This window comes from Musa acuminata, chromosome BXJ1-2, assembly GCF_036884655.1.
Source record: "Musa acuminata AAA Group cultivar baxijiao chromosome BXJ1-2, Cavendish_Baxijiao_AAA, whole genome shotgun sequence".
NCBI classification, from domain to species: Eukaryota; Viridiplantae; Streptophyta; class Magnoliopsida; order Zingiberales; family Musaceae; genus Musa; species Musa acuminata.
Genome location: NC_088328.1, coordinates 24326352 through 24348939, shown reverse-complemented (window position 1 = coordinate 24348939; position 22588 = coordinate 24326352). Strand labels below are relative to the sequence as shown.

General features: G+C 37.6%; 3 protein-coding genes across 9 annotated transcripts; 1 reads left to right on the top strand and 2 right to left on the bottom strand.

Moving 5' to 3' along the window:
• Positions 1-2088: 2088 nt before the first annotated feature.
• LOC135602380 (phosphopantetheine adenylyltransferase-like) lies at positions 2089-5722 on the top strand. Its single transcript, XM_065094254.1, has 6 exons — positions 2089-2373; positions 2621-2692; positions 3314-3373; positions 5053-5147; positions 5267-5336; positions 5457-5722. The coding sequence occupies exons 1-6, from the start codon at positions 2206-2208 to the stop codon at positions 5577-5579; spliced, it is 588 nt and encodes a 195-aa protein (XP_064950326.1). The 5' UTR covers positions 2089-2205; the 3' UTR covers positions 5580-5722.
• Positions 5723-5979: 257 nt separating this feature from the next.
• Positions 5980-8027, bottom strand: LOC135602289 (basic helix-loop-helix protein 79-like). 4 transcript variants are annotated; one of them, XM_065094251.1, is made up of 7 exons: positions 7514-8025; positions 7252-7422; positions 7042-7176; positions 6862-6936; positions 6659-6781; positions 6498-6593; positions 5980-6390 (listed from the first exon to the last, which is right to left on the bottom strand). In XM_065094251.1, the coding sequence occupies exons 1-7, from the start codon at positions 7778-7780 to the stop codon at positions 6340-6342; spliced, it is 918 nt and encodes a 305-aa protein (XP_064950323.1). In that variant the 5' UTR covers positions 7781-8025; the 3' UTR covers positions 5980-6339. The 4 variants fall into 4 exon arrangements, with proteins under 4 accessions (XP_064950323.1, XP_064950322.1, XP_064950321.1 ...); XM_065094250.1 differs by having other exon boundaries at positions 5980-6593; positions 6659-6778; positions 7514-8027; XM_065094249.1 differs by having other exon boundaries at positions 5980-6593; positions 7252-7419; positions 7514-8023.
• A 3218-nt stretch (positions 8028-11245) lies between these two features.
• Positions 11246-21045, bottom strand: LOC103975931 (U-box domain-containing protein 5). 4 transcript variants are annotated; one of them, XM_018822481.2, is made up of 6 exons: positions 20467-21045; positions 19135-19213; positions 18432-18617; positions 15720-15827; positions 12362-13563; positions 11246-12219 (listed from the first exon to the last, which is right to left on the bottom strand). In XM_018822481.2, the coding sequence occupies exons 2-6, from the start codon at positions 19189-19191 to the stop codon at positions 11448-11450; spliced, it is 2325 nt and encodes a 774-aa protein (XP_018678026.2). In that variant the 5' UTR covers positions 19192-19213; positions 20467-21045; the 3' UTR covers positions 11246-11447. The 4 variants fall into 4 exon arrangements, with proteins under 4 accessions (XP_018678026.2, XP_009389348.2, XP_009389349.2 ...); XM_009391073.3 differs by having other exon boundaries at positions 20482-21045; XM_009391074.3 differs by having other exon boundaries at positions 19135-19202; positions 20482-21045.
• Between the last annotated feature and the right edge of the window lie 1543 nt (positions 21046-22588).

The following is a 22588-nucleotide window of genomic DNA, read 5'->3' as shown; positions in this document are numbered from 1 at the left end:
TTCATTGTATATGATTCTCGCTTTGGAGAATCGAGACTTATCTCTCATAGATATTTATTTTGTTAGAGTAATTTTTCTCTTCACATCATTCTCTCTAGAAATTTTGAAGACCACTATTCCCTTGGACTACTCTACCTTGCTAAACAAATTGTATATTATTCCACCCCCTCGAACACACTTGTTAGATTATAACTCTTCACTAATATAACTCTTATTATGTCCGTCAAGGCCTAATAACATATTGAATTTACTACACACTTTAGCTATCTATAGACGTATCATTCTCATGTTGAAAAGATAGTTTCAATGTTTCATGGTGCCAAGTTTCAATTGCTTTGGAATGACCACAGATAATTCATCATCCATGTATAAGCTCTTGCATAAGTATCGAATTCTTTGAGTTAGCAATTTTCTTTACCTTTATGAGCTTTACACAACTCTTTTGATCACTGAGTAACTTATTTCTTCTTACATGGTCTCATTCTTTACCAAGGGTCTTGCTTACCTTGAGCACCATCAAGTTTGGTTGCTAATGTCAAGCCGTAACTTGAACTCAGCTATCCCAACTTTTGTGTATTACATATTCTTCCTATCTCACTTGTCCTCGTGGTGTCTCTTATGTGAAAGGTTGGTCATTCCTCTGAATGACAATCTCATATGCTCACTTTTCTGAGCGACTCTTTTCCCTACATCTCAATGCTCATTTCCTTCATACTATCGCATGTGCTGACTGCCCTTAACGCAGCCCCGCTAAGTTTCTCATGTTTAAATGTCAAGTATTTATAAGTATGCTTGTCCTGCTATGATACCATTAGTCATGAACTTAGTTGATTTTACCTAAGTCATTTGGTACCCTTGTGCATCCGTTCACAAAGGGTCAACCTTCTTGAAACCTAAAGAAAAGGCACTTGATAAACAATATAAATTACAAATATAAACTTTGTAAAATTTAAACGATCGCACAATAAAGGATCCAAGGTGGTCTGTCATAGCCAAAACTTTTCACAAGTACCCATATAACACTATAGAGCTAAAAAAAACCCTCAAAATAACTATTTATATAGTTTATTTTTGGATAATTTTACCTATGTATGATGACTGCACACAACCTACGTTTACAAGCTTAAAATGACCATAAAAGCCAATTAAAATGAGGTTACCAAACTTATTATAAGCCCTACATGTTATGAAAAACATGAACAAAATAAACATTGCATCGATATTTATAATTTTGTTCATAACAGTAAGGTGAACCAATCCAATTATAATATTTTTATACTACATTATAATATTTTTTAATAATATCAAAAAATATTATAACATAGCACAAAAATACTATGTTATAATATTTTTTTATATTATATAATTTTTTATATTACTAAAAATAAAAATATTATGTTATAATATTTTTGTACTACATTATAATATTTTTCTAATATTATTGAAAACACGTAAAAACATTATTCACCCCATGGTCTAAGACATAAGAAAAAGAATATTTTAGATATTAGGTTAAAAAGTGCACTGTTTGAAAATTTTAAAAGGATGAATTAAAAAAAAACTTACTTTTCAAAATTTTTCGCTCCTACTTTGAAATTTTTCAAAATAGTACCTATAATATATGAAAAGATCATTTTATCTCTTCTTTCGTTTGATCTATCATTGCCCATAGCCCCCTTTTGTCATGCGGAATCACTCCCCTCCACTTATAGCCCTCACGCGAGAGTTGACCACCTTCCTCTATCGCGCACGAGGTTGCCCCTTTTGTTGCAACCCTTGCAAGATGACTGATCCCCCCTCTCCATCATGTACGAGACCACCTCCTTCGATACAACCCTCGCGAAGGTGGGTTGACTTCCTCCATCATGTGGAAGGCCACCCTCTATCGGTTCAGAGCAAGCACCGATGATCGATGGGTTAAGCTAGGTTGAGGGAGCAATCGACATCGAGGTAAAATAATTATTTAAAAAAAATATATTGTTTCACACATTTTTTGAAGTACGGAAACTTGACGAGAAATTTGAAAAAACAAGAGTTTTTTTAACGAATTCACCCATGAAAGAAGCTTCTGACAAAAAAACTCAAAAAATAAGTTTTTGCCACCTACCTCTCGTTTCGACTCGGCTCGTCGCCTCCTCTGTTCTACTCTCCTACTCCTCCGCCTGTATTCTCTCTCTCTCTTGCAAGCATCTCTTTGTCCTTTGGATGGATGATCTGAAGGCGGCCTCTCCTCCCTCGGCGGCGAGGGAGGGAGACAGATCGGACTGCATGTCATCGGTAAATCCCAATCCCTCTCCTTCGAATTCGTACGCGGCTGTTGTGATCGGAGGCACCTTTGACAGACTGCACCAAGGCCATCACTTGTTTCTCAAGGTCCCATCTCTCCCCTCTCTCTCTCTCTCTCTCTCTCTCTCTCTCTCTCTCTCTCTCTCTCTCTCTCTCTCTCTCTCTCTCTCTCTCTCTCTTCTCGATCACTGTTCTTGGTTTCTTTTTTTTTTTATCCGTAATAGCTGTTACAGGGTTTGGTACGCGTCTTGTCTACCTTGTGATCGGTTTGCATATAGCGCTTTTCTCAAAGGCTCGAGATTTTGTTTCCTTTAATTTTCTTGCTCGCTTGTAGGCGTCCGCGGAGCTTGCGAGGGAGCGGATCGTCGTAGGGGTTTGCAATGGACCTATGTTGAGCAAGAAAGAGGTTCCTCCTCCTCTCTCTTCTTCGTATTTCTCGTCTCCCTTGTTGCTGTTACTCTTGGCATTATTCACAATTTAGTTTCTTTATCAATAATCGAAGAGGAAAAACTTGCTGTGCAACAACAAATCTGAAACAAACTTTCTCGTTCATACTCTATTAATGTATTCTTATGCCAGCCATTTTGGTTTGTCATTTGACAGGCTATCAAGTGAGAGTCTTCCATTTAATTAATTGTCTTCGATAGGACTCCCCGTTTAGATCAGTGGAACAGTATTCTTATTTTTAGCCGCTGACGCTAAGTAAAACCATGTGCATTCCTTTGCTTGAACGTAGTTATAATTTTAGGCTTAGATGTAGTTCGTTGCACTGCAGTGTTACCAAAATTTAGCATCAGGTCAGTTACTTTGGCGAGATTTTCATTGTCAGTCATGGCCTTAGAGTCTCTTATCGATTATTCTACTGTTTTCTGTTGCTACAAGTTTTTGTGCAGAATAATTTCTTCATTCTGGTTCTGTATATCATTGTTGTTTGATCCATTTTAGCAGATACAGTTCCACAAATAGTTTTCTTTTGCTATTGGTCTTTAATATATAAAATCTTGTTCCTTGCTCCATGAAATTGCAGTATGCTTTCCTAATAGAACCACCTGAAAAGCGCATGCAAAGTGTGAAGGACTTCATTAAGGTAATCTTTTGATAGTTGCATCAAGCATCCTTCATTGCTGAATGAATCTTGTTAGTTTCCACTCATTATGGCCCTGATCTAGTTTACATTTTAGTAGTCAAGGAACCATAATTTATGAGCTGCAGAAATTTATCTGAATTCACATTTCACTTTCGCATTGTTGTAATTTTGTAATGTCATTTTATATAGAGAGCTCATTTCTATTGAATATAGCTCCTTTCTCTTATCAATTGTAGTTCAAGGAAACAATTTTTGTAGTGATTATTTGTAAGTGCAGCAAGTCCTTCGTGCTGGTTCCTGAAGATTCTTAGTTTATGCTGGTTTGTAAGTTTATGTCAGTAGTTATGCAATCAGGTAAAGTGACTAGTGATGATTCTTGGAGTTGATGGATCTGGTCAAATCTAACATAAATTAGAGCCTCATATTGGCCAATCCAAAAGTTATGTGCAGTTAAATAATTGCAATTTCTGATCTACTGATAGGACACATCTGATTGAAACTGCATAAATCCTGTTCCGAGTAACATATATGGTGAATTGGTCTGCTGTTGTAAATTTCCTTTTATCTGTCTTCCATTATTTTGTTATGCGAAGTACCTTACTGAAGATAAAGTATGATATCTTAGGAAAATTCTTCTCCTTTGTAGGCCAGAATAATCAGTTTAGAGCCAAGGCTTTAGTAATAACCCAGGCATGGCCGGGATTGCTCTTAGTGATTCTTCAGGATTCACGTATGCCAGGACCACTCATAGCGATTGTTTAGGTTTCACTTTTTTTCTCTTACAAACTTACCTGTTTAAGGCGATGAGTCTTTGAAAAACAGTCCTTTGAATTCTTCCAAGTATTTTATTGAGAATATTCTTTGTATCATACGCTTCTAGCCCATTTCACTTCTTTTTTGTCTTTTTAACTTGACCTTGCAGCATCTCTCTCATTCTTGTATTGAGTTCAACTCTAGATGTTATAACTGTTTTTATCTTTGTTAGTGCTGAAATGCCCAGCATGCCTCTGTCTATAGATATTGGAAGGAGTACTCAAATAGTACACATTATGTTTGTCTGTTTGGTCAGACAGAAACTATAGGATTTTCACAAGCATAAAAACAATGGGTGAGGAGATTGATGCTTTGATATATTCTTTTGCATGCTGATTGGACTTTCTTCAAGTCTTCTTTATAGAACCTCTTCTAATGTTTTTCTTTCAGTTCTCATTTTCTTCTGGTGTTTCATCTTTATAGAACATCTTCTGATGTCTTTCTTGTCCTGTTTAATTTGATCTCACTTTTGAAAAAGGCTTTCCTGTTTCATCTCCTTATTATTTTATTTATGTTTGTCTTTCTTCGTTTTTCCTAGTGTGCATTTGAACCTATCTGAAATGAATTTTCTTCTGGGGCTTCCTCTGGTTTTCTTACAGTGATGACCGGCAGCATCATGAAGAAAATTGTGATCATTGGGTCCTTCAGTGAGAAGTTAGAATATGATGTTTACACAACAATATCCAGAGGCTTTGATCACACAATTTTCTTCTTCTTTTTTCTGTGAAAACACAACTTGTAATAAGAATTCATGTAACTTTGCTCATTTATCTGAAAAATGTTAACTTAATTGATTCTGCACCATTGCTGATTCATATGTTATAATTATTTTCTCTTTTTTTTCCCGGTTACTGAACATTCTTCAGTCAATTAAGCCGGAGCTGATGGTGCAAGTTGAGCCGATCACAGATCCATATGGTCCATCAATTATAGATAAAGATTTGGATGCTATTGTTGTGAGGTCTCATACCTATCTTCTAATTTATATTGATTTAACTTTAAGAAAATTCAAAGTCGCGCTCAAAAAAGTGCCAAATTCAATCATGAGAAACCACATCTAAAACTTTGTTTGTCCAACAGCAAGGAAACATTGCCGGGAGGCATTGCTGTTAACAGGAAGAGGACTGAGAGAGGCTTATCACAATTACAGGTATGTGAGCATTTAAAATCTAGCACTACCTACTGTTATTTCCTCACAAGTCAACCATAAATGATAAGTTTGATGTTGTAGAGGATCTGTCACCTGATTCTCATCGTATCGTGAACACAGATTGAAGTGGTGGATTTATTGCCAGAGGAATCAACAGGAACCAAGATAAGTTCTTCAACCCTTCGGAAAATCGACGCAGAACAAGCCGTCAAAGATCAGCAACAGCAACATGGACAACTATAGTACATTCTGAGTGTGCTACATATGTATAACAAAACCTCTACACAAGCACATATGTACAATTTTCCAAAAATTCTGCCACAACCTTACTTTTTCTCACAGCCACAGCTGCTATAACTATAATCCTACCTTTCATTTGTTGTAATTTTGTTATCTGTTCTTGATGTGTCAAAGTTTTTTTTTTTCAAAAAAATAAAAAATGATAAATTCTTGATTTGGACTCTCCTCGAGATTATTGCAGACTCTCTCTCTCTCTCTCTCTCTATATATATATATTTTTTTTTTAATATTTATTGCTCCAGCATAAGTTTATTCTTATGTCTCATATCTAGATTGATTAGTACATTATTATATAAGTGACAGGTCTCATATTCGAATTCACATATAAGTGTCATGTGCATCATTTAATATAATGAAATTATATATATTTTTTTAAATAAACTCATTTTCGGAACAACTTAAGATAATAATGATAAAAAGAAATGTTGTACACACATGTATATATATATATATATATATATATATATATATATATATATATATATATATATATATATATATATATATATATATATATATATATATATATCTTCTCTTGTTTAAGAGAATTCCAATGGATCCTTAGGAGACGAGTATTCCCAGTACTCCTCAACGATAAAACAGTAGGGACAATACAGGAGTAGGGAGATGCAAGACGATGTTTAACGCAGTGCACAAAGATCTTGTTACCAGCACCAGTCTTGAACCCATCCTCTGCGTTAAGTCACTGACCTCGGCAATTGGTACCTCCAACATCCGAGACCATCAAATCCAACTGTAATCGCATCTCCATCTTTAGATTGTGGGGTAAGAGACTTCCCACAAAGCAAAAGGTGCTGTTTCTGCCTGGTTGCAAACAGCGATCGAAGTATTATTATTTACCTTGCACTGATTGCCAGGACAAAGATGACTCCCTCGGTGGATTTCCCCATCATGGAAGCCGTGCAAACCGGCGTCCCAGGTAGAGCATCCGTGAACCTGAAACATCACGTCAATACATGTATGCATTGCAGAACATAAGAACATGGTCTAGAATCCATTACATCGAGGCATGAAGCCAAGGCATCCTGCTGCAGGGAGGCCAACTGAAGGCCGGAGTGCTTGAGTTGATCTGATGACACCCCCATTACCGGAACACTACTGGAATTGCAGGGTGCATTTAACTGCTGCAGTAACGACACATTCCATCGCTTGGTAGAGTGAGTGAGGGACGCGCGCAGCGGCATAATAATTAGAGAGAACTTACCTCTTCTCTGTCGAAGAAGTTGCTACTGCTGAGGTGCATTCTGGGCTCTGCAGCAGCGAGCTTCATAGACAGGAACTATCGGCAGCAATCAAAGAAAACAGAAGCAATTCCTCATTCTGTCCGTTAAAAGAGTTAAATGTCATCGGAAGATCTACAAAGGATGAAGGGATTTAGTAGAACCTCGACTTGTCTTTGGAGAGACTGCACATAGTTTATGATCTCATCAAGCGTGCTGGCTTTCCCCATGATCTTACTGCATCCAGGCACCAACTCCTGCAAGTACTTCATCCTTTCGCTGATCCTCTCCCTCCTCACCTACGCCATCGATCCGTCAACCGAGAGAGACAGAGAGACACAAGAAGAAATCATGGCTACTTGGAAGTGACGTACTCTTTCGGCTAAGCTATGGCTATCGGTGGCTTGTCCCCGGCGAGCTCTTACATGGATGTAATCGGTCTCCTTCGTAGCGTCTGATCCTGACGCTTTCTTCTTATTCTTGGACGTTGCACCTCCTCTGGCTGTTCCTTCTTCCTCTGCGCCACTGCTGCGACTTTCCTGCTGCTAGAAAGACGAATCAGCTCATCGTGAGTCGTGTCCAACAACGCATTACTGTTATATCCATCGGCAGAAGCTAAAAGAGATCGATGTTTACCTTGGATTTAGGAGCTTTTCTCTTCTCCGTGCTATTCTCGAAGGAATTGGCACTGGCGTTTTCCTGTCCAACGTTAGCAGCACCGAAAACAGGGTACTGGATTTGGGCACCATCAGCAACACCAGTCCACCCATCAGGAACCATACCAAACGGCGTCGACGCCAGAACGATAGTTTTGGTGAAGTCGTGAGCCGACGGTGGTGGTTGCTGATGCTGCAAACCGGCGGAGAGCTTATTAGAGGAAGGAGGAGCTGTTGGGCACTGCATGGTCTTCTCTTATCTATGGATCTTCGACAGGTCTACAGGTGACGAGAGAGACCTTAACACAGAGATGGGCATGGCATTTATCACAATGGCCTAACGTTGTTAACTTCTACCATTCTCACCGCTCAACATCATCAGAGGAATCGAAATGATCAGTATCACCACAACCAGAATGTTAAGTAGGACCTCTTATTTGTCTCCTCTGTACATCTCCCCTGGCCATCCATCATCTTCTTCGGCTATAATAAGCAGAAAGGAATGATAGCAGATAAAGATTTCCTCAATTGTACGAGTAAATCTCATAGGATAATTAAGAAAAATTCTCCTTTCGCATATGTATAAATAAGACATTGTACTCAACCATTTCGTCAGTACTTTTCATCACTACAATTCAACTTATCATGGTATCAGACATATCGATGTAGCCTAGTAAATCATAGCCAAATAAGAGATCAGTTGGTTGTGTGCAGGTCGCGCTTGCCACTTTTTTCCTTAAAGGCTGCACGAAAGCGACCAATGAGAGCGTCACTGTAGAGCTCCTCTGCTGCAGGAAGAGTAATGAGGGAGGAGGTGGCAGTAAACGTCGCCTCGTCCAGACGACAAAAATCCACAGTGAAATTTGCCTAGTCTAAGCGAAGGGGAAGCTCCCAAATGGACTTCTGGTGACTACCAAGGTGTTGGAGAAGATCAAAGGCAATAGCCAGGACTTCGTGAATGAAGTGGCCACAATCAGTCGAATTCACCATATGAACATCATCCGGCACTACTACCATCGCCACTACAATTGAAGCTGAATATCGTACCATCACCACTGCTGTTGCTAAGATCAATTGGGTCACAAATCTACTCAAGGAACTCAACGTCAACTCTATCGTACCTCCTACAATATATTGTGATGATATTGAAGCTACTTATCTATGTGTCAATCCGATTTTTCATTCACGCATATAACATATTGTCATTGACTTCTACTTCGTGCGAGATCAAGTTGTTAGACATCAACTACATGTTTCTCACGTATATATGACTGATCAACTAGCAAATTCATTCACGAAGCCTCTCGCCTATAAATTATTTTCATTACATCGGTTCAAGATTGACATCCTTGACAGGAGCTCAATCTTATGGGAGCATGATAGCAGATAAATATTTCCTCAACTGCATAAGAAAATCTCTTAAGATAGTTAAGGAAAATCCTCTCTTCCCACGTGTATAAATAAGACATTGTATTCAGTCATTTCATATGTACTTTTCATCACTACAATTCAAACTTATCAAAGGAACAGATGCAATGCACTCATGGCATCCGAGAGATGATCAATCATGAATGACACCAAGTAGGTGCAGGAGACAAGGAAGATTTGAGTGACACCCAAGGCTGGCGTGTTCTTTGCTGTGAGTGACACTACTAACCGTGAGCGCTTATTTTGTTATGATTCTAACTGTGATGTGAAGTTTCCAACCACGCCAGCATTGGAAACCTTCAGAGATGTTGGAAATTAAAGGGTAAATCCTATGGAAACGATTAATCGAAGAATCCAGCATGAGATCCCAGACACTGTTGGATCCAAAATCGATGGGAGCAGTGATGAGAAAAGCCAGATTAGGTTAGATCATCAAGGACCACGGAGTCAGCGACGCATCAGTAACCATACTGTTGCCTAATCTGTAATGGAGTGTACCATGGAGCATGATTGGTTTTCGTGTCCAGGAAGATCCCAGCACAAACACAGATATTTCACCCTCTAGGAGGGTTGAGCTACACTAGTTTATGAGGTGTTGGATCGAGCCACATAGCACTCGTTTCCTCCATACTGCGCTCAACTTGCCCCTCTTTCTTCTCTGATTCGATCCACAGCCTCTTTCCAGCTAGTTGGTGTGCGGCCGTATGAGATGAACCAAACACAGCTGCTCAGAGAGAGAGAGAGAGAGAGAGAGAGAGTAGATAGAACTAAACTCGACGTGTAATCCTGTCTTGCTTAGTCTGATTCATTGCTTTGACGCCATGAAAGACGCAAACGAGAGAAAGATAACAGAAACGATTATTAGATTCATCGAGTGACACGAAAAGAAGGAAGTATCAGAAATATCAACTAAACTGTGATCGTTCGGATGACAACTAATGACATGATGAGCTCCGAGGAGGTTCCGTTGGCACTCAAATCATTCGTGCCGTCTGACGTACTATGACACAGGATTTAGTAGTAGAGAAAGCGGGGTTTCATCCTCTCAGAATAGGGTTGAGTGCGCAACCATCTCTTCTTCTCATGAATCCTTTTGGCTGGCAGTTGAATTAGCATGAGAATGAATGATGGACAAGAGGAGATATGTGGCGCCAGTCGATTGTACTTGGCCCCCTTTTTTCCAGGAGATAAGAATGGTAAAGCAGGCCAGAGATCATCGGGTTGTGGCGAAGTCCTCGTCTACCCACTTTCCATGTGACTTTGTCCCCGCACCTTTGCGGACATGGAGGCCATCCTGCTGATACTGAGAGATAACCACATCACGCAGCTTTTCACGAGTTGATCTCTCTGAAATGTGGAGAGCGACTGAAAGATTAAAGGATTTGTTCATAGCATCCTCTCCGTGAGTATGACAGAAGCATACGACCAACTTAACAGTATGATGCAGAGGAAACTTTCGGTTATCACAAATGCTCTGAGACGAGCACTTAGCTCCATTGATTCCTTACAGACAAGAATGCTCTTTCTGGATCCATTTCGTGTAGTAGCATGAGTGTGATTAATCTCTCTCTCTCTCTCTCTCTCTCTCTAGGAAATAAATGCATCGTTGTTGATGGGTGGAGTAAAGTAAGCGGTCGACATCGAAAGCTCATCTGAGAGGGTGTTATCCGACACCTTCTTTTCTGGAAGTCTCTCACAACTGGAAAGCAAGTGCATGAAAAGAACATGGGAGTTTTCTGCTGAAGGGAAGAAGATGGTTACCGAAGGAGGTTGGATCGATCACATGAGTTGGCATGAAATGATTTGTGGTGGGGTTTTCCCCAGTCGAGGAAGGTGACAGCTGCGATGAACTAGATAGATGCAGTGTCCAAGGACTGAACGAGAGAGTCGAGCATGTGCAAGAGAGGAAATCGGAGGAAAAGAATGGAGTGGTGGTGACTGAGACTTTGCTAGGGGGGAAGAAGGGGATGAAGAAACAAGCTTATGTTTTGTACTGACTTGATAAGACTCTTGAAGGGAAAGTGGAAGAAGACGATGGTAAGAAGACACAGATTGAGTTGTTCTTGGACAATCTCCACACAGATTTACTGGAAACAGCCATTTTCTCATGCATGCTATTCTTGCTCAAAATAGCTTCAATGAAGTCACTAGAGTGGAGCAAAGAGAACAGCCAAGAGAGAGATGGGTGGATGCCTTGGAAATCCGGTTCTGATGAAAATGAATCATTCGTCTCTTCGATACGGGATGAGTTCTTTGTCAAGTCAAAAGGCAAGATTGACAAAACTGGTACCAACAGAACGAAAAGAGACATATTTCCAAACACCACATCTATTTGTCTATACATTCAAGAATGAACAAAGAGAAATGTGGACGAGAAGAGCATCCCACCCAAATGTTCCTCCAAAATTGCATCAGCTTTACAGAAAATTTATTCACTACTTCAGCTAAATGACTATATGTATAAGAACAGTCCTGCCAAGAACTTATTAACAAGGAGTCGAGGACCCTGATTTTGAGAAGAATCTTAGTTTCTTCCCAAGTACACCAAGAGATCTAGAAAGCGGCACTCTGTCCGCAGAATGTTGGACAACGTTCGCTGTTGGTTCAGGTATGGATTCAGGCTTGATATATGAATTGACAAAACGATCGCTACGCCTGACGTCTCTCAGAAGATGGAGCAGCCTTGTAGCAATCTCCTGGCCCTTGACATTCCCATTAACATTAATATCAACAAGAGCTGGAATCACCCCCTCGTCCATGACCAGCAGACAATTTTCGTAACTCTTAGAACATATGGCATAGAGGATATCCACTGCATGCTCTTGTTCTTCTTTGCTGCCAGTATCAAGCAGTTCTACAATCGCAGCAAGACAGGCTTTGGCTTTGACTACCGTAGTTGCACCCTCTTCATGGTGACTTATGTTCTGGATGATCTTTAAGCAAAGATGTGCTAGTCTTCCATCCGTCAGAAATGAAGCGAGAGTTGTTATGCATCCAGAGGATAGAATAGAAGATTTTACATCCTCATCAGCTGATAAATCAAGAAGAATTTTCAGAGATAGTTCAAGTAACCCGGTGTCTTCTGAATCTAAAGATTTTATAATTGGAGCCACAACACCAGGTGCCATAATGCTGGATCTACAGCTTGGATTCTGAGCCAGTTTCTGCATCAGCATTAAAACTTCCATCCTGATATCAGAATCAAGAAAAGATACCAATAACTGCAATGCATCCTCAGTCAAGGACGAGATTTTAACCCTGGGCAAGCATGAAAATGACTTCAGTAATACCGTATATTAAAACAAAACAGGACAAAATGTAGAATATGGAACCGTGACAACAAAAACAGGAGACAAACTTTTAAGATAAATGAGAATGAGTACAACAGAAAGGAAATCACCAGTTCTCATTCAGGAAAGCAAGAAATAGCTGATTTCCAGCTCTAATTGCTCGTACATTGGCCTCTTCACGTGCATTCTTCAGAAAGCTAATTAGTGCTTCTGCAAAACCATTAGCGAGCATAGCACAACAAATCTCCTCGTCGCTTTCCAGAAGGAATTTCACTTTTTTTACTGCTTTGTCTTGGACATCAATTGGAAGTTCCAAGAGTCTATAAAAGAATCTCAGAAACATTTCATGATTGAAATTGGAGAATGACTGATGCTGTTGATAATCATCACTCCACGAAAACAAATGAGTCTGGTTATCCTGTGTGCTCTTGATGCCACTAATTTGGGATGAATCTGAACAGTAGCTAGCATCAGATGAGAGAACTGATACATTGCTGTGATCATTTTGAAGAAAATAATGCCTGACACTTCCATCTAAAAGAGCTGCAGAAACATTTTTCAAACTTGATATGGAGTAACTATGTGAAGGTTCCCAGCCGCAAAAATCTGCAGGACTGCAATCAGAGCATGGTTCCGGAACACTGATGCCACGTCTCCTGCACCAGTTGGCAATAAGATCCTTCATGCAAGAATTTGGAACCACAGCAAGGTTTACCAGCTTTCTTCGAGTCCTTGGACATGTATCATGTCCCTCATCAAACCATTTTTCTATGTACTTTCTTTCATATGTTTGTCCAGAGGCTATAACTACAGGATCATACATCAATCTGGATGAAATCGGACAACAAAATTCCTCAGGAGGTACAGCAGCTTGACGTATATCAATTGGAGCCTCACCTCGAATACTTGGCTCATCATTGTTTGAAGAACGACTAGTACTTCTGGCACGGTTTGTATCTATTATAATACTCTCACTACCTGCTTTGCCATTCTCCTTAAACTCACTACCATCCTGCCTGACATTCTTACCATGCTTCTTCAGGAGGTACATAAAATAATACAGGATCTTCTCCTTTTTTTTATCAGATCCATTCAATTTATCTAGTAGTTTATTCAAGGATCTTCTCTCTATTAAAATGGCCTTAGAAGATGTCAGCTTTAACCTTGAAGCAGCAATATGAAAAGCCTTAAACTCTACATCTTCGCTGGAGTCCGTCCGACGAAGCAGATCTAGCAAAGCTCTGCCAGCCTCCTCTTCTGGAGAATCCACTTTAAACTTTGTGACTCTGAGGTAGTCTAGAACTTCAGCAATCTATATTGGTGATATAAAGCTATCAGCACACTCACAGATTTTTCAAAACTAGCCGAACTGATGCTAATCATGGTTATAAGCAAATGAAGAAGAAAATTCTTCCCAGAAGTCATAAAAAGACAAAGTTCTGAGCAACATATAGCCTGCAAGATACTAATATACCGTGTAAGGTTGATACTGAGTCAAAGAAGTAACGGAATACAATTCAATGTGCTGAAGATACATAATGCTATGTCAAATGGTCTACTGCCATCTTATCCTTCTCTAAACTAAACGGTCTGGTTAACCAACGCAGATGTTAGAAATTCAGTCACTTCCATTTTTCACTGCAATGTTATTATATGAGTCTGATTTTAGAACCCAGTACACTATCATATTTGTATAACCGCACCACCAACGACTACATGATTAGAGATTTATAATCCTTAAACCTCAAGCCCTCAACTTGTTAACTAGGAAAATAAGTTCAAACGACCATACCATCTTAAAACAAAGGACTTTCTCAGTAACAAATGGTCAAGTAGCCACAAAAGAGAAAATAGTTCCTAGTAATAAACAAGCGCCGAGCACCAAGACTTATCTACTTTGATTAATAAAAAGCACCTTCCTACATAATATTTAGCATCCTTCCTCTGAAGTATCAGTTTTCTGCATTTAAAATTAGAATAATAAGTGAAAAGGAATATGCTTCTTAGTGAAAGATAGTTAAGCCAATAACCAAAAAGAATTTGCTTATCCAGAAGACCCTTTAGATGAGTTCACATCATTTGAGAACCATGATTTATTTCTATGCACTATGATAATTTGTCGTTCTCCAAATCAAGCAATCTTTTATGAAAGTTTTGACTAGAATTTCTACTTGTATTGTCTAATCCCGTTCCTCCTCAGCTCAGTTTCATCCTTGGCATCTGTTTCTACTGATCAAACACCTTATACAAAAATTTAACTTCAGTTTAGATCAGTAAAACACCAGATCTTAGTTTTACAATACATAGTGAGATGGAAAACATTAAATATATATTTTTATGGCTGATTTGCCTATCTTAAGAAGAATGGCAAAGGCAAAGCATCACATCCGATGGTTTCTTGAAACCATGTACTGGTGGAAAGGACACAAAACTACTTATATCTTCTAGCATGTTGGATGCTACCACATGAAATCAGAGACTCTCATAGCCACTCAAAATAATAATTCACATTTTCTAATCCTCAAACTATTAGCTTTTGCAATTCCTTTTTAGATTTGGGTGTAAGACATTTCAATCAGAATTATTCTTAATACTACAAATACTGACACTCAAAGTAAGACAAATGAGATTCCAGAATCAAAATCTAAGTCTCGTTTAGAAAACACACCTAGTGCAGTCAAATAAAAAATGATTATTTTATTTGATATCAAATAATGCAAAGATGTTAACCAGTTTTAATCTACAAATCATTATTATAAGAGATGGTGAAAATCAACAAACACCAGTCTACTTTGTACAAGAAGCAGATTAATTACCTCAACAGTCCAAATGTACATGATTAAGCTTCGGTAAGTATTCAAAAGCAAATGTTTTAAGACTCAACAAATATAACACAGTGTTAGATAGTCTAGAAGGCACAACAAAGCATAATAAGTAATGCAGGTTTCAGACCTTGTTTATGTATGAGGTCCTTCTCACCCTAGAAAACAGTATCCTGTTAGCAAAAGTTGTTATAAAGTAGCATGCACAGAACCTGCACTTCCTTCAAATGCACATTTTGTACTGTTGTTGAACCCATGGTTCACAAAGATGATGAGTCGACTCATTCATTCTTATCTTAGGTTACTATTCTGCAGAACAAAGCTTAGAAACCCCAAAATGGTGATTGTTAAAAGGAAGAATTCTTAATCTCTATATAATAGTTTAAAAACGTCTACTAGGAAAAGATAAAAATAGATAGGTCTGGTCATGTCAGGGCTTGCAGATGTGTCATGACTTTGACTAAGGACTTCAAATTTTTAAAACTTCTTAGCAGTCAACCCTATAATCTTATGAAAACTCCAGGACAAACTCTTGCTCGACATGGCAATGTTTATTCAAAATAGTTCAATATAAAATAGACCACCAGCATAATTTCATTGTAATAAAATGAAAGGCCTAAGGAGTTAAACTGCAAGCCTGACGAACCTTACACGCTAAAAGTGGCGGGACCATATCTTGAATTTGACATAAACTATTAATTAATGAGACCTTGATCCTTTCACATCTGGATAAAGTTGCTTGTCCTGTTATTGCCTGCGAATTTACAGAAATTAAAAAACAAGGAAGCAAGTAGCTCTTTTTTTTAATGGACGGACAAATTAAACCAATGGAAAAGTTATGAGGCACAAATATGAGTGTAAAATTACAGTTAATAGAGCTATAGAATAATAAAATGAATGTCAATATAAAGCTAAGAATAGCACCAATAATAAGTTCTAGTTAGAATATCTATCATCACATAAATCTACATCTACTTGTAGATCAGTGGCATAAACAGCCTCAAACAAAAGGGAAAATCTAGGACGGTCATTGGCTGGATGGTTTTGGCTCACAGCTGGATTTTGATAGAATTGGTACGGGTTGTAACCATCTTTTGAAGTAATATAGTTTACTTTCTTTTGGGGAAAAAGAAGGGAAATTTTGTTTCTTTTATGTACAACCCTGATAGTATTGCTCCCAACTGGTTGTGTTCAGCTATATGTTCATTGATTCCTCTTCTCCCTTCAAGTGTTTGTGAAATTAGGTGCATCTCGGTTCAAGGCTTCTTTTCCATCTCATATGAGATCAGCATCTTGGGCTAATATGTGGTTTGTTGCCTTTGGTAAGGTTATACACATCTTAGATAACAAAAAATAAAGACACCTATTTTCGTTAGGCAAATTCAACAAGTTAAAATATCTTAAATTCTCATTTCCAAGTCAAAATTTCTCAAGCCATGTTAAATAATATGATTACTCCTACATGTGTTTTATCAATAAAATTGAAAAAAAAAAAAGTTCCTAAATGATACAGTATTTTTGTTGAAGACAAAATCAGTCATTTCTATAAAATTAAAAGAGAAATTATTCTAATTCTGCTGCCAAAAGTAAAAAAATAGTGGCATAGATGAACCACTATTTATTCACATGACCAAATAGACATATTCCAAGTCAGATGGCTGCATTCTGCTTGATAATAACTTATTTATCAGAAATTGGACAAAATTGGAACAGTGATATCATACCACTTGATTAACTTGATCGAGTCAACTACTTTAGTAGCTGCAATTCTATGGTACAAGGATCCTTCCAAAATGATGTTTTTGTCAACATCGACATAGCCACTAATGAGTAGACCTCAGATACAATTGTTTATTCAAGTATCCTTTTCTCAAGATAGGAAAACTTATGGATTACCCACCTGAGAGAGGTTGAATTTTAGTTTACCCACTTAAAAGACCAAAAGTGACACTCAATCTACCTGAATGTGGTTCCATCCAACAAGTCATCTTTCCCCACTGTCGTTACTCGTTAGTCCTTGGTAAAAAAAAGATAAGCCCTAGTTATATGCAGGCACTTCTATGGGAAAATGAGTACTTAGAATGGAGAAATGTACAAATTAGGTAAAGTAAGATCCTTTTCTAATTCAAGTGTCAGTTAACTTTTTTCCCACAAACCATCAGTATACTGTGATGGCATAGTTATCTTTCACCTAGAACAATGGATGACAAAACAGTAACAGGTTAGATGGAACCAAACTTACGTGGGCTCGGCATCACTTTTGGTCTTTCAAGTAGGCAAACTGAAGGTGCACCATCTATAAAGTGGGTACTCGATTATGATATATAAATGGAAATTTTACACAATTTTGGGATACTTGTTTTGGACACTTGGGAAAATAACCTCTTAAATGCTGATCAATTAATAATAAAAAACCTCAACTTTATAATTTATAATATTGATGGCGTACTATAGAAATTGTATTTTTTCCCCTTAAATGGTGGAAAGTTTGCTATGTCCAAGCTTCGTGAACGAGGTACAAGAAAATATTAAGAATGTACAAGGCACCAAAATTAGAACCAAAAAGAAGAATTAAAGTAGAACAAGAATATTTAAACAGCATAACCGAATCTCAAAAGCTTAATATAAACAAATAAATAAACTACTGTTCATGGAACCTACTGCCTTTAATTAACATAGTATGAAACAAAATTTGCAACTTCTTCCGATTCTAGCATGATGTTCTACATGCCAAGCAACTACATCAACCTTGATTTATCCCTAACACTGCAACCGGCAAAGAAGCTAGATAAATATGCACACTGCTCTACACCATAAGGAGCATACAGATGAAATTACTCGTATTATATCCTTGTCTCTAGTTTTCATGATGTATTTTTATCTTCGTTCTTCTTATAAATAAAATGCTAATTTAGACTTACAAACAACTCAAGGATTTTGTCACAAATACAAACTTGTTCTCATAGAACACATTTGGGATTTCATGCAACTGGTAGTTATTACATCGGAATCCGGTTAAAACCATGTATTTTCTACCAACAAAACAGAAACCAATTTTTTGTCATGGAAATACAATGACACAGATAAGATATATCAAAATTCAACCCTGTTCATAATCTCTGTAACGATTCATGCTTCATGAGTCTCAAGTCGATAGGATGAAGCATGGCATTATGTTTATGCTTATATCACTAATTATACCGAGGAATTAGCTTCAAGTTGTAAAGTGCATAACATACTTCAAAAGTTTCCTGTGTGGGTTCTAAAAGAAAATTTGAGATAACTAGTCTTAGAACCATAATCCAAAGTTTGTAAGAAGTAAGTTCCCCATAGAAAATCAGCAAAACTCTAGAAGTACCAAATAAAGCTTGCTGGATTCAGCACAGTGCTGAAGAAGTAGCTTTGCTTTGTCAATTGAATTGTTTAAAGAGCATAGCTCCGCTATCCCACAAGTACTTCCTGGTCGAGATGATTCTATTGCAGGTAGAATCAGACTGATCCTGTTCAATATCTTCGTAAGCTCCAAACATATTGAACTGTTGGCCTGGATAAAAATAGAAGACTAATATATGAATACAAAAAAGTACAAATTACAGGATTTAGTATTTCAGATATTCTGGGTTCTCTAAGTAGAGAAAACAGCATGAGAGCAGACAACATCCTATCGACTGCAAATTTCCTTGACAAAATTTCAATAAGATTAGGATTGCTTAAGTCTTGTTGAGAGCCATAAACTGTCACAAGTGGCAAATAATTACCTAATCTACCATTTCATTATATTTTTATTATACCACTCCAACAGAGACTCCAATATATCTGCAATACAATGCATATTGAATACGACAAAATGTCATCACATCAGCTTATAGAAATGATTCTGATAATTCAAATTAAGTGCTTGTCAAAGGTAACACTAACATATTCCAATGTTAAAGTTCACACAGCATGTACGCTCAATAAAGTTAATCCAGGGAATTGCCGAGCATTCAGAGGACAAGACTGCTACTTAATAGTTTAAGGGAGCTTAATATCCAGGTTTACAACAAGGTGAAATTGTATACCTTGACATCACAATGATCTTGTAGCTTTTTCACAGTTTGAGTAACATCACTCCCCATCCAATAAGAACCTGATATCAATCTATAAAAGAAATTAATAAATGATAAGCCCCTTCGTGATCAAGTAATATCAAATAGGCTTATTTGTAATCCATTAGACACCAAGCAATACTTGGAACATTGATTCTGAAGGATGACAAAGAACCTTAAGATAAGTAAACATAATTCAGTAGCATGCACATCATCCAGCCATTATTTATGATAGTTTCTTACAAGAAATAAATAACTAAAGCTGAGAAGAAACAGAACAACCTCAAATAATAAATAAATAAATCTCCATTTAATTGAATTTCTCGTTACGAAGCACAATAAAAAAGTATGGCAACTTGATTCCTCAAAAAGTAGAACAGCCCAGATTAATCAAAATTTAAATTCAAAAATCAGAGTGAAATTAGGAACATCATATCAAGAAATTGAATATGTCACACGCCAATTAACAAATGTGTGAATATCGGAAAAAGAATAGTATATGTCCAAGCTTTTCCCTTTTGCACTGATACCTTCACTTACAATTGGATAATTGCTTAAAATAAAACGCTGACCTAAAAGGAAACTGCACAAGCAATTGGTGTTGATATATTTAAATAATAATAATAATTTCAAAATCCACTCAAAATAAGATTTCTGATAGAAGGGAGAAAAGGAACTTAAGCAGAGCAAGGCTTTTGAAAGAAATTTTCATTTTCCAATGCAGGTATGACACCAGCAGGCAACAAAACAATATCAAGCGTGTTAGCCAGATTTAATAGTATAACAAATAACAGTAACTCCTAGAAACACAGACTCCTTTCTCTCTTTGTCGTTCCAAAAATCAGATGTCATGTCTACATCCCTATCCGCCTCATGATGCAAAGAGTGACTAGCTATTATTATGCTGCTTGATGCTATCCAGTAATACTAGCAGAGTCTTCATCCTTAAATATAAGCAAAAATAAATCCAGCTTTTAATGTTCTCGCTTGTAATTTTCCCAAGTTAATATCTCTCGTAAACCTAACCAGATGAATCCCTTTGGGAACAACCTGACTACCTTACTAAGGTTGATATCCAATTTTAACAAGAGAAGAAAATAGCAGCTACACATCTCAAATGGATTAACCCAAGTCAAGAGGTGACCATTTTCTTCATCGTGCAAACTTATAGCAAGACAAGAAACCATTAACCAAATTACATGGGAGAATAATTTTCAAAAAATACCATATTTAGCTGGCAAAAGAAAAGAAACCAAATAAAATAGGACTTTAAATATGCTGAACTCTTATAACATATAAATTCACCAAAAGATATCGGACCAAATAAGATCTTCACAAGATCGAGACTTCTTCACGTGGCGCAACGCAAAATCTCCTCCATCCCATCAAACAAAGATCGAATCTTTACTATCAATATTCCTAGCGAAGAAGCAGCACAACCAGAACTAAGACTTGCTGAATCAGTCTTTCGAGCCGGAGTTTCGCTACCCCTTCGTGATCGAACAGCCTCCGCGCTCCAAAGAGCTTCTTTTGGAGATTGGATCAGTATCCATGAACTGTCTCGAGATGGCGAGGAGAAAACGGTACCAAAAAACTCGACCGAAGGTCACGTGGTTTCCCGAAAAGACGGAGGAAGCGGGAGGCCGAAGAAGGAAAGAGGGGATTGCTTCGGATGACAAAGATAGGGAAGAGAAGAGGGGAAAGGGGAAGTTGGCTGTATGTCGAGAGAGAGAGAGAGGATAATACAAAGCAGATCGGAGGAAGAGCAGACAGAAGCACCACGAAACGAGGGACCAAACAGCGGAGTTGTGGAGGTGGAAGCCAAGTCGAAGAACTATCCGGTGGCTTTCCTTCAGAAAGCGGAAGCCGGATAGCAAAGGGAAAGAAACCGCCCTCTTTACAGAAAACACGGGACACCGTTATGCATCAAATATATAATAGCCACGTAGGCCAATGAGCCTGGCTGCACTCAAGCCGTGTTGACTGTTGCGCTTTTGACTTGGCCCTAAATTTGCTGCGGTCAAAATTCGACTTGCTTATAAGCCAACTGCTCGATTGCGTTTTGACTTCGATTGCATCTTCGAGAAGATCGAGAGAAAGAAGTTCACAAAATAATAATAAATAAAAACATTTCTTCTTGTCAATCTTCTTTGGAGGTAAGCTTGTTTCATTATAATTCTGCAGAAATCAGTATATCTACCTAAAAGAAAAATTAGTGATTTGCACTATTTGTCGTCTTATGAATCTTGCATTGGTGATGATTACGTGAAACAAATGATAGGGTTGACTGACGAACGATCTGCTCTTAGTTCGCTCTCCTTTTGGTTTCGAATGACCAAGAATAGATCGTTGAGTGAATTCGTCGCATTGACTTCCGACAGTCGTACAAACAACTAGAAGAGGAATGCAAAATAAATGAATAATGTGTATATGCGTGCATATATAGGAAGCCAAGTAAACTAAAAATATTCGACGTAGTTTTACAGGTTTTGGGATCGCTCGGAAGCGAAGCAGGTGATGACAAATTAGCCATTGACTTTTTCGTGATGAAAATAAAAAATAATTATTATTATTATTATTAACTTCGAATTAATGTCTAACTCGGATAATAATTAATGTACCTGAAAAGGAATGTTGAAGGTGAAGTTGTTGGCTGTGCCTGGTTGGGATCCACCCACAAAACATAATAAACGGATCAGGTCAAACCCCCACACTATCAAGTGCCAAAGACTACGCACGATGTAGTCTTTGTCTATCGATATTTTATTTGAGAGAGTTGACGATCATGTCAGACGATGTCGTTTAATTCTTATCAGACATACATATGAACAGTGGCCGCTTTCTTAATTCATACTTATACTGTGTTGTATTCATGATGTAGACTACTGCTTCATTTGGACGTAAAATACATAGTGAATTGAATTTATATATATATATATATATATATATATATATATATATATATATATATATATATATATATATATATATATATGAGCATGCGAATGGAAAGACCGATACAATAGTCTGAACGCGTGCCGCCCACCACTTTGATTTCTCGTGGAAAGACCGATATATATATATAGTTACATGAGACGTATATAAATATCTTTGTCGGAGACAAATTTTATGATCATGATCGGGTGAAATATCACTTCATTAACTATCGACAGTGCAACATGATTTCTCATTATGAGTCATCTTGATAAGTAAAATACATCTGTTTACTGTTGGAAAGCGTATCTCGAACGTCCAAATATCATCGATGAAGTATGTGTATAATAATGGTACATGAATGATGATGTTATTTGTTATTTTTCCATGGTATTTCTTTTGGAAATTGGGCTGACATGATGATTTGAGAGTTACATAAATTAAAGAGTAGATGGCTTGGTGGTCAGTTTGATGATTCTTTTTATAATATACA

What these genes read in the sequence shown, in the direction of transcription:
- LOC135602380 (XM_065094254.1), top strand. Translation starts at nt 2,206, where the DNA reads ATGGATGATCTGAAGGCGGCCTCTCCTCCCTCGGCGGCGAGGGAGGGA. An exon ending in GCCATCACTTGTTTCTCAAG is followed by an intron (nt 2,374 to 2,620) that starts GTCCCATCTCTC and finishes GCTCGCTTGTAG; the next exon opens with GCGTCCGCGGAGCTTGCGAG. An exon ending in GTGTGAAGGACTTCATTAAG is followed by an intron (nt 3,374 to 5,052) that starts GTAATCTTTTGA and finishes AACATTCTTCAG; the next exon opens with TCAATTAAGCCGGAGCTGAT.
- LOC135602289 (XM_065094248.1), bottom strand. Translation starts at nt 7,780, where the DNA reads ATGCAGTGCCCAACAGCTCCTCCTTCCTCTAATAAGCTCTCCGCCGGT. An exon ending in ACTTCTTCGACAGAGAAGAG is followed by an intron (nt 6,782 to 6,861) that starts GTAAGTTCTCTC and finishes TCGTTACTGCAG; the next exon opens with CAGTTAAATGCACCCTGCAA. An exon ending in CCTTGGCTTCATGCCTCGAT is followed by an intron (nt 6,594 to 6,658) that starts GTAATGGATTCT and finishes GTGATGTTTCAG; the next exon opens with GTTCACGGATGCTCTACCTG.
- LOC103975931 (XM_018822481.2), bottom strand. Translation starts at nt 19,191, where the DNA reads ATGGGGAGTGATGTTACTCAAACTGTGAAAAAGCTACAAGATCATTGT. An exon ending in AAGATCATTGTGATGTCAAG is followed by an intron (nt 18,618 to 19,134) that starts GTATACAATTTC and finishes ATTTTTATCCAG; the next exon opens with GCCAACAGTTCAATATGTTT. An exon ending in GCTTTCCTGAATGAGAACTG is followed by an intron (nt 12,220 to 12,361) that starts GTGATTTCCTTT and finishes ATGCTTGCCCAG; the next exon opens with GGTTAAAATCTCGTCCTTGA.